At 37.7% G+C, this 12,140-nt stretch overlaps 1 protein-coding gene across 4 annotated transcripts in view; it reads right to left on the reverse strand.

The window, feature by feature from the left end:
* The window catches only part of LOC111866528 (ubiquitin carboxyl-terminal hydrolase 20), a 49,899-nt gene that overhangs the window by 10,724 nt on the left and 27,035 nt on the right, over window positions 1–12,140 (reverse strand). For all 4 annotated transcript variants that reach the window (XM_023855773.2, XM_023855692.2, XM_023855605.2 and 1 more), the window contains 4 exons: window positions 10,388–10,509; window positions 5,554–5,732; window positions 2,366–2,558; window positions 900–1,157 (listed from right to left, as the gene is read on the reverse strand). In XM_023855773.2, the coding sequence (XP_023711541.1) occupies window positions 900–1,157; window positions 2,366–2,558; window positions 5,554–5,732; window positions 10,388–10,509 (752 nt within the window). The remainder of the gene's footprint in view (window positions 1–899; window positions 1,158–2,365; window positions 2,559–5,553; window positions 5,733–10,387; window positions 10,510–12,140) is intronic.

Genomic DNA, 12,140 nt, shown 5'->3' on the forward strand with positions numbered 1-12,140 from the left:
CTCAGCTTGTGTCTCTGGAATCTGGCGTCACCACTGAAAATAATGCAATGTAGAAATTGACAGATCATGGCCATCCAACTGACTTGGTAATATTTTCAGCACAATCGCATGTCTTACAACTGTCATTTGGCTTCACTGCATACAATAACTGTAACTCTGAACATAAAAAAATTGTGTTTATCAGCACCTTGTGAGCTGTTGTCATTTTTAACTGTAATCTGTTTGCATAATGAAGCAATGACTGCCTTTGACTGCTCAAAAATCTTGCTCTGATAGCTCCAACTGGCTTGTTTCTGACAGACAGTTTGCTTGATTCTTTCTTCTCCAGTAAACTGCCTGTGTCTTCTAACTGTTTACTCCTGAATGAACAGTTTTTTCATATTTTGGTTCTTCACTGAAAATGCTGCACACTAATTACCAACTGATGCTGCACTTCTGTTGTATGGGAAACATGAAGCCCCTTCAGCAAATTCCTCTCATTTGCATGTGGCTTCCTCCCTCCAATGTCATGTATGAGTTCCCCCCTTAATTACTGTTTCATTCATTTTTCTAGTCTAGCAGTTATGAAATGGCAACCCTGCAAAATGCTATCATGACATTACTGACACAGTGTATTAAATGAAGATCACTATGCCTCAAAGGAGATCTGGAATGGAGATTACAGGGAGAACATACACGACATAAGTTACATATATGTCAACTGAATGCATATATTAAAGGATACAGAAATGAACAAACAACAATCCATCACAAATGCTCAGTTCCAGGAAGACAGCACGTAATCTCAGAAGATGATGAGGTGTCACTGAAGAGAAGTCTGGTGGCTTAATCCTTATGGTTTATGATGGACATATAGTGATCACACAAACTACACTATAACCTGGACATCAAGGACTTACGTATCATATAGGTATTCCCATACAGCTTGAGAGAGAATGGTACACAGCTGGTTTACATATGGTTCTCTTGCTGGATGAACACCTCCATGGATACATAAGAAATCAGAGTTATCAATGGGACCAGGTTCTGCAAAGGTGTTGAACTTGTTCACCCACTGCTTTGATACATAAAACTGCATGAGGCTAGGCTCATGATGGGACAATTCCATAAGTTCCACAGCTCTCTGCCGCAGTCTGGTAGCACTAGCACAGCATTTCCTATGACAGACAACAATACACTGTTACCCCTTCTGAAAAGGAATCAATTTCAACTAGCAACTGCAAACATCATAAAAATGGATGTAAAACCTCCAAAATATGTGAACCAAACCAAGAATCCAATTTGTATCGGGGAGGGAGGGGGAATGAAATATGCTGGATACAATAATTCAGAACTTATAGACTTTGACAACAAGGTGAGTGCAGCTGAAAAAATAACAAGTTTTATGAAAGTGATACTGTGATAGTTTTAAATATTAGTTTTCTTCATTTAAACAATTTTTAATAGCGTCTGTCAATATATTTAATACTTTAACCCCTGACTTATACACAAAGTGCTCTGGAGCCTGGCCAATTCAGACAAAATAAAAAGGGGTTTTGTGGAATATAGCAGTAACTCCCATTTAAGGTTTCTTTAGGAAGCAGTAAATTTTAACACTAGACCGAGGAACTCTTAACTGGAGGTAAGGCATCACAGAAATGCTTGGGATCATTGAAAATGAATGTTAAATCAGGAAGAATTTTAAATGGCAACTCCAATGTAAATGGTAATTATAGCAGTTCAACAAACATGGCACATAGTGAAAAGAAAATAACAGTGACTTTGAAGATTGTTTATAGGCTCTTATTATTCTTTGATTTGATATAAATCAAAGCATGTATTCTCACATTTGCACACACAGCAAGTTACAGGCAGAATGTGGGTGGAACTGTCAGCACACAGTGAATTGTAAGCAGATTATGAGTGAGCCATTCTCTTGGGCAAGCAGAAAATAGTGGGCAGGACTTCAGCCCATAAAAGACAGCTGATTAGCAGTCAGATGCAGGTAGAAGAGGTTATTTAAGTTTAAGAAAATCTTAAACACTTCAATTAAGATAATACCAACAATGATATGAATGTTGAATTATTCTTGGTCATTTCTATATCCCCATGATAATCGTATCAAATAATAAATAAATATTGCTACATCTGCATTATTACTTAAACCCTGATGTCATACTGTATTATATGAGACTGGAAGTTAGTGGACAGACTTTTAGTTTCATATTTCAGCAAATTTTGGACATCATAAGTATTCATTATGATAATTTTAGGACTTTTATAAATTCTGATAATACTGAGGCCCTGCTGTATGTTGAAGTTTGTTCATGTGTAAAACACAAATGACAAATATGAAACTGTAATATGTGGTATCTGCATTACTTACTTGTAGAAGAGGACATAAGCTTCACAATTTTGGACAGTCTCAGGTGGGACCTGGGTGACATACTGGTCATCAAACTCATACCACTGCTCTGATATACAGTTCAACGAGTAACAGGTGTAGTGGCCACCACCTGCTGTCCCATGATGACAGATTACAGACACCAGATCATAGCTTGTAACTTGTGAAACACAATCTGTCGACATTACAGATAATCATTAACTGTAAGATAATGATATGTTTATTATTTCTGTATCTTTATGCTCAACATTCTTTGTAAGGCTTCTGTACAATATTTAGGTTACTTGGACATGACAACTTTTGCAGTCCAGTCCTTCTAATCTACATGGATTATCAAGTCTAGAACTATTCCACAGTAAGCAGCAAAAGAGACAGCTACACTCGTATACTGTTGCAGCCCCAACAATGCTAGAAAATTTCAGAACTTCATACATTTCACATTGAAACATTTTTCCTTTCTATGAATTTAATTGTTGTCCAGCTGCATACTACATAAAATGAGAATTTCTGTTACCTCCGCCTGTTCCCATTTAAGACCAGTTGTAGCCCATGTTTCTTGTTCAGTAATGGTGGAATGGCTTACAACATTCTTAATTCTGAGTTCATGTGTGTCCCTAATATTTACTGAACTCAGAAAATGTATTCATTAAACTCAGCACAAAGACTGCACCTTAACAAACAATCTGAAGTAATCTCTATCTATCACTTTCAATATAAACTTTTAACATAGTAACAACATTTGTATCACTCAATGAAATGTACTGTTGTGCCAAAGTATCATGTTTCAAAAGTGTAAACACACAAGGAGATATATAGCTGCATGCATTCTTACACTTTGCAACTAAATGGGAAGTAAGCTGTAATTTAATGTTTGGAACAGCTTTATGACTGACATAAACCCTTCTATAAAAATACATATATATATATATATATATATATAATTGGCTTTCTCCAGAAACCATGTTGAAACCATTACCATTTAAATTTCCAAGAGATACTAAAACTATTTTATAACCTGCAATACACATTTCACAGTTATGCTTATTGGTACAGTCACTACAGATGCTACTATCACTAGTGTACTTATGTGGTGGATTCTATAAGATGGGTAGAGGACATTTGTGCTGGCCTGGCAATATGTATATATGTACTATTAAAGGATAAAAATCAGATATATGTGGTTTTTACAGAAATCCAATGATATGCTTATTTGACACTGATGCTGCACAAAATATTCATTGAAGATATACAGAAAGTGATACATAAGCACTACATTCTACACTTACAGGCAAGCAGAAATGGTCATATAAATATGTAGTCCCAACCACTTCATTAGCGAGATATGACAACATGAAAAGTAAACAAATAATAGTTTATGAGCTCTGAATAGAATGGAATTTGCCCAGTTACTAACAGTTTACAAATGATGTTCAAATGTTCCACCATTACAGCCAATGTTCCAAAAATTCCCAGTGTCCTGAGAGACGTCACGCATGTTGTGTACTGTTGTCCCAGCCATTTCAATGGTACTACACAGTTTGTCCTGCATGCTACATCACTGGGCATAAATGGTACTCTTCAGATGACGCCACAAGTAGAAGTCATCAGGAGTGAGATGGGGCACTGTCGGAGACCACAAAACCGGTCTACTTCATCCTATTCATGGACACAGATAGTAGCTACCCAAATGTTGCATGACATAGAAAAAATGGGCATGAGGCCCACTATGCAGTACCCACATTGTCTGCTGTGTTACCAGTGGTACATTGTTCAGCAGGTGTGGTAACTGTTCAGATGGAAACTGTAAATAAGAGACCCCTGACAGTCAAAGTGGATGTTCATAAGGACCTAGGAAGAGATAGTCAATTATCCCTGCCAAAATATTTACTGAAAACTGCTGTTGGAATTGTGTTTTCTGAAACAAATGTGGATTTTCAACAGCCAATGTGTGCTGGTTGCAAGCGTGAAGCATGCTTAATCCATCAGTAATACTCAGGTGAGAAAGTCTGGAGATGCTGCAGTAGCCATTCATAGAATGCTTTACAATGATCACAGCCTAGTGGAGGTTGCAGAGCTTGAATATGCTGTATGTGGAATGGACATAACAGCTGATCATGCAACACCCTCACCACAGTTTGCTGGGAAACGTGGTGATGATGGGCCAACCACCTGGTACTAGCACCAGGGGATTGTTCTGCAGCACACAGAACATATTCTTCCACATCAGTACTCCTGAGACTTCATGGTCTACCAGTGGTTTCAATACCATACTAAAACAACAAACTCTGTGGCCTGTAGTCAAGAAGCAAACTATATACTGGGCCAAATATAATCTGTTTCTTGCAGAAACTGTTTAAGAGAAGCGGATGTCCTGTAATTCGGATACTGTCACTGCGGATACCTTTCAGCATACGGATGGGCAGCAGCTGCACTGTTACACTCTACTTCTGCATACACTAACATCATATCTGTTAATGCATTGAATGAATACTCTGTGCCACTGTCTCCTGCAGTGAACACCACAAATCAACAGCAGGAACACCATATCAGTATGCTGACTGATCGTTTGCTTTATTCATTTTGCAGGACTGCCTTGTAGTTACCGCATGCAAATGCTGCTACATCTCGCTAATGAAGTGGTTCGAACGATATATTCATATGAATGTTTCTGCTTGCCCAAAACTGTAAAACACAATGCTTATATTTAAGGTATACAATTAAGACTCATCCTATATAGGGTAATTTCTGATTTACATAAATTATCTGGTAAAACATCACATTAACCTTAGAGGCAGAAGTATAATTCCTGCAATGGCTTGTACAAGCAGCTTTATACTGAATTGATCAAAACTTAGAAGCTTCATTGTCAGAAATGCCTTAACCGTGAAAAAAGTATCACTTATCTTTAAAACAGTTTGATAACTCCTTTTCACAACACAAAACTGGTTAAACAACTGTTGAAAAATCGAAACTTACAATTTTAAAAGAGTATTACCTGTCCAAAATTCATCAGGTGCAACTTGTAAAGTTAGTGACACTGCATATCTCTAATTGCAATAAGTGATGTCAAACTGTAAAGCTGGCCCTTAGCATATCTCACTTAACAACAGCTATGTTATTAGGCGTATATTTCATATAAAAAGGTTTAAATGTACTTAGATTAACATTACCTTTATGTAAATATGGCCGCATGTCAAGTCCTTCCAAAGGAAAAGCCACGTAATTTGAGATCTTAGCGCTAAACATCAATTCGTGACGGAACCTCTTTAAATGAATGCACAATACTTCCGGGAGCTCCAATACTTTTGAGTACTTCACTCCATTTCTTAGCTTGTTACATTTTTCACAACTGTGAAAATAAATAAAATCATGTACATCTGATGATAGTTATGATATATCAGGTACAAATTTTTAAATTACGGTTCCCAACATGACCGAAAATTTAAAAAAATTCCAATTCTGCAATCCATACTTCATGTTCTAAATCCAGTGTCTGTGCAAAAGTACATCAAATATCATATTGCATTGCCAAGACAATTGCTTCACACACACAATCCTGAAGAACAACTGAGTCCAACTATATACGTATGTAATCAGGAAGAACCAAATTATTCCAAGCAATTGCTGCACAAGCATTATTACATTCAGCATACTCTAAAACAATAAAATATTTAACTGTTATACCTGGTAACTTCAAGTACTGTCCCAGATAGAAGCCAATACTAGAATTCCCCAGCACAAAACCCTTAGATGCTATCGCTTTCAACATTCTATTATTCAGCAGCTACATACTTCTATCAGCATTTCAAAGATGGAATTTAATGTTCTCGCAACAGCGTTAAGATTATAATCTTGTCACATCTCTGAAACCTGTAAACTTAATTCTCACATCTGTTTCAAATGCTTCACGAAGCATCAAGCATAAATTTCTACATCACACGCTCTGAAGTCACTTGAGCATCACTGAATCGTTGAAATGAAAACTGTTCTTTCAATCCTTCATGAGCAGAAACAGATAAAAATTGCAAAATGCAAGATGATGGGAATAAAACTGGTGGGACAGCACTGAAGTACCATGCACAGTGAGTTATCAATGTGCTAGATCATTGTAACACATGAGCATCCGGTATTCAGCAAATCACATTTCTGGGGGCTTCTGAAGCTTAGCACCTCTTGGGTATAATGGCGGCTCACATAAAGCACCGTAATTTTCTTTGGGGATCATGCATGAAATATCAGGTTTTGTCACCAGTTACACTCCTACAAAAGGAGTCTGGATTGTTATCTGCCATGCTGATAATCTCAACACTGATTCTCACACATTGTTTCTCTATCACCATTTCTGATGATACAATGTTTTGTCAGATGCAATGCTGTTGCAACTACCAACTGAAATTCAAGCTTTCTCTGCAGCTGTCTCCCCATCTGACATAAATCAGAGCACATACCCTCCTGTACCTGTAGTTACTATAGGATTCTGACGATGGTGTATAACACACTGATATATTGGGTAATCTTCATGTTTTGTGACATCGGTTTGTCCAGTGATTGAGGCTAGCTCTTTCTAATGGACCCAACTGAATAGGTGTTTTCCTTCACCTGAGGACGGAAACAGATCCAGTTTCTGAAACGCCGTGTTTTTATTTGTTATCTTAAAAACCAGGACGATGGATAAAGTCCAAAAACCCAACATATCAGTGGACCTCCTGTACCTGTCTTATGCTGTCACAAATCATTTATTTTATGCACCTTCCAACAGTTCATGACTTCCATTAAAACACCCTAGACCAGGACACTGCTTCTTCATAACACATGGTCCAAAGCATCTGTAGCATTTTCATAACCAACTTTCCCAAATGCTGGCAAAATTCAATGTTAGTCCACTTCAAAACGTTCCATATATACTGCCTCTGGGACCTATCACACCCCTAGCCCAATGGCAAATGAGACATGCACAATCAGTCTCCAGCCTACCTGCCATAGTGTTGCTATACTGAGTAATGTCCCAACTTTCTGAAACTATCAGTCAAAGCTCTTCATACTTCTTACCACTGACCACAGTGAATAATGCATCATGACAGAAGAGAATTCCTAATATGTCATATTATCCATAAATTACTTTACAAACTCTGAAAAACATCACACTCTGAATGGGTCTCACATTCAAATTTGTTTATGTCTGTACTGTGGGGCCACAAAACCAACTGTTCAGCATATGTTGCTCTGTAGGAATTTCTTTCTCAGCTTTTACTACCTTCATCACTTATTCTTTTACATCAACAAGTCTTCATTCATGAAGCATTATGATCAGTAATGGCTGCACTATAGCTCAAGAGGTTAGTCGCTGGCTTCCCACCGTGGCGGCCCGGGTTCGATCCCGGGTCTGGTCAAGTGGGATTTGTGGTGGACAAAGTGGCACAGGGGCAGTTTTTTTCCGAGTACTTCGATTTCACCTGCCAATCTTCATTCCACCAACTGCTCCACAATCACCCTCACCTATCATCTGGGGCTGGTACAATAGGCCAGAAGTGGCCACAGTACAAGGGACTTAGTCCCACCCCATTAGCAATAAAAAAAAAGATCAGTAATATTAAATGCACAAACAGGAATTAATCATAACAGAAATTAATAAATTCTAGTGGAAGAGCCTGCTGATATTCAATGCTAAATCTCTTTTTTCACATCTTCATACTTCAGCTGCCTTTCTTGCTTTCCTACATTCCTGAAAGACATGTAGTAAAGATAAGCAGCAGCACGCACACAGGAAAACTACACAGAATAACACCTGTACAGCGTTGAAAACAAGAAGTACCCGCTGCAGCACTACAGACGTTGGGGCGAGTAACCCTGAGAATTTTAAATTTTAAATTTGGGAAAAATTTTAAAAGATTTTTTAAAATTGGAACTGAAGATTTTAAAAGTGCCAGTTCATGAAGGTCAAAATTGATGTGTGTGGGTGGCAAAGATGAGGTACGAATCAGAGAAATATCAGTGAAGTAGATCCTGTTAGCAGCGACGAAGGGAACAATTGAGAAGACCTGTATGTTTTTTAAATTTTAAACTGGGTGCAGTGTAACAGCTATGTGAGTGTATACACCTGATGATGGCTGTTTGCGGCCGAAACATGTAATGTAGAAGAAAGCAAGATGAAAGACCTACAATAAATGGTTGCACTTAGGATGGAGTTTATATCATATATCGTATAGAGTGCAACAGGATGCTTAAATATAATATTACAAACATGGTAGATTGAATGAAATGGTCATAGGTGGAACTTTATTTCCCCACCAAAAAAAAAAAAGAAAGATACATACAATTTCTTGGATATCACCAGATAAAAGGACATAAAACCAAACTGACCACATTGCAATAAACAGAAAATGAAGGACATCCTTGATGGTTGCAAGGAACAAAAGAGGAGCAGATATAAATAGCAGCCACTACCTAATGATCTCCAATCTGATGGTCAAATTGAAGAAAGTAACATACAGATTTAGCCAGACATCCAAGAGATATGCTGTGAGAAGACTTAAGGATAAGCAAATAAAAGAAGCATTCCAACTACAACTTCAGGACAGATTCCAGGAGCTAGGAGAGATGGATGAAAATGAAATAGGAAAACAGTGGTTGAAGACCAGAGATATATACACAGAAACTGCAGAAGAAGTACATGAATTCAGGAATCCCCTAAGATAAGAGGGGATGACTGAAGAAACTTGGAAGAAGATTGAGGAGAGACGGTATATAAAAAGAAAACTGCTAATATGTAAGACAGAAGAATTACAAAGAGAACACAGTAACAAAGAAAGAGAGGTAAAACGCACATGCAGATCAAAGAAAATGGCCAAGCGATCTGGCTGAAAAAGCACAAAGAGCTGCTAACGAAAATTATTTGAAAGAAGTATACCAAATTACTCAATCTCTTTCACAATGGAAAATTCCCAGAAATCAACCTATCAGAAGCAAAGACAGAAGAACACTATTAACAAATACAACAGAGGAACAAACAGATAGATGGTATGAGCACTTCTCAAAGGTAATAAATGGAACAAAAAGTGAGGGAAAAGAGAAGCAAGAGGATGATGAAGCAGAAGAGATGGAAGACTGGGAAGCGGATAATAGAATAAATACAGCTGAACCAACTAAAGAAGAAATCAAAATACCACTCAAGGCACTGAAAGCAGGAAAGGCACCAGGAATGGATAATATCCCCCCTCCAAATCCTAAAGGTAGATCTGGAAACATATGCAGAAATATTACACCTGCTTCTTAAGAATATATGGGGAAAGAAAATTGTACCTGAATGGAAAAAATGAACTGTTAGTCAAAATACCAAAAAAGGGGGACACTATTCAATGCAACAACTGGAGACAATTAACTCTGCTACCAGTACCAAGCAAAGTAATGATTCAAATTGTATTATGTAGAATAAATAGTATTATTGAAAAACGACTATGAAAAGAACAAGCTGGCTTTTGAAGCAACAGATCCTGTTCAGACCAAATTAATATGCTCCATATTATTATAGAATAGAGCATGGCATACAATAATAACCTGCATTTAATGTTTATTGACTCTGTGAAGGCATTTGACTCATGAAATAGAACCAATATGTGGAACATCATTAAGAAATATGGAATTCCCAAACATATTATTTATCTTGCCAAGCAAAGCTATGATGAAGACACATGACAGGTGGTACTTGATGATAGGCTGTCAGAAAAAATTAGAACTATAGCAGGAATAAAGCAGGAGTAATCAATGATTAACCTAAATAAATGATCATTGTGTCACTGACACAAATTGGTTACAAGCCATTAAAAAAAAAAAAGAGGAAAAGAAACCGAATTTTAGTTTAATGCACATTCTTGCATTTGTAACAACCTTATGCTGAAATTTTAGTAAAAAGGCAAAAGGGGTAGAAGGCCTTTATTTGTTTCCTCAGAAACAAAAATTCATGTTTTTTAACCCTACATAATCTTATTTTTCCATTAAAATTATTACCTGTACATGTTATCTCCTTTAAGTTCATCTGCCGAGAAAAAAGCAGCCAAACAATCATGCAGACTGACTGTGGGACCCCAGAACCAACTACGGATCCACTCCAATAACCATGTCACCCATCCCTGCAACATAAGCAAGCCTTTGGATGAAATTTGAACGGCAAAAAAATTTAAAACAAATGGATAAGAAAAGGGCAAACAATTTTAGGGCCTACCTACATTACATGAGTGTGCACTTGAACTTTCTGGCCTCACACTTTTACATCTCTTCTAAATTATATCGTAAGGTAAGGTAAAGTTCTCCTTGTGCTTAATTAATTAAGCACTATGCCATCAAGACATATGGGGGAGTGGATGTATAGATCCACATTTTCTTGACCTTGGCACTAGCAGGAAGTGAGCGGTCAGCTTCACGCCCCTGCCGATTTACCCACGGAAAAAGAGCCCCTGGTACCCATTAGATAGGAGGTTGGGTGGACCCCAGAGATGGTCCGGATGAAGTGGAGAAGAGAAAATTGTTGACCCTACCGGGACTTGAACTCCAACCCCTCTGTTGTCCAGCCCATTGCCAGCCGCTATACCAACTACACTATCCTGACTCACCATTATACTGTTCATGTCAAAATTTGACAAATTTTGCAGAAGGCTAAATGTCAACCTGCAATAAAAGAAAACAGCTTCACTCTGCCAGGAATCATACGTAGGCTACACTAATAGTGTCTAAGTTCAAAAGGAAATGAATCCTTTGCTGATGCCAAGCAGGAATTCTGACCAGACACTTGGACTTCTTCATATGGTATGTAGCTACTAGCAGGCCGGTAAAAACAATTATAGCACACAGTAATGTTGTCTAGCAGTGGCCAGTAAACAGAAACTGCTACCATCTGTCAGACTTCAAACAGTGACCAAAAGCAACAATCTGTCACAAGAGTGTTCAAGAACACAGATAAACAACACTGTCAGAATTAAGAGGGACATGAGTAATTAGAACTTTGGTATTAGTTTTTTAGGAAATGACTACAAACTGAAACGGTACAAAGCAGTTTACATTCCAAGCACTACACTGTGCTTTGTTCTTTTATAAATTACATATTTTGAAGTGCTTCAACCTATAATTATCAGACATTTTTTAGAGACATTTTGAGCCATTACAATTCTTAACGCATGAATAAGTAGTAAGATCTATCAGATGTAGCATGTTTAATAGAAAAATATAAAATCTGCTGTTACATGATTTTTTTGGCCACTACTGGCCTTCATCGGGGTATGAGGTAGCGAAGCTGGTGGAGGCACTATGACACAAGCCGGTTTGTCACTGGTTCAATTCCTGATGAGGTGGATTTCTTTTTTCAATTTACCTAGTCCTTTCAACCACGCTATGGCCCTGCGGTCAACTCAGCCTCTTACAGAAATGAGTGCCAGAAATCTTCTGGGGGGGGGGGGGGGGNATAAGGCTGACAACCTTACTGCCATCTGTGAGCCGAATGTCTAAAGAAAATTTGGGAGCCTCGACTTCCCACAACCCTCTGGGTCTTCATGGCCTGTTACAGGGATAGCTTTACCTTACTGGCCATCATCAGAAGGCACAGTGAATACTATACAGAAATATTTTACATATATGTTTGAACGTAAGTCATTATAAAGAGATTTCTACTAATATTATAAACTGAAACTAAAACATTAATGTAATCAAAGTAAGTTGTATATGTTAAAAGTAATGATGGTCAGTCCTGGCCGAAACATGGAAAGGCAAA

The sequence above is a fragment of the Cryptotermes secundus genome, unplaced genomic scaffold (assembly GCF_002891405.2).
Source record: "Cryptotermes secundus unplaced genomic scaffold, Csec_1.0 scaffold24, whole genome shotgun sequence".
In the NCBI taxonomy this organism is placed as follows: Eukaryota; Metazoa; Arthropoda; class Insecta; order Blattodea; family Kalotermitidae; genus Cryptotermes; species Cryptotermes secundus.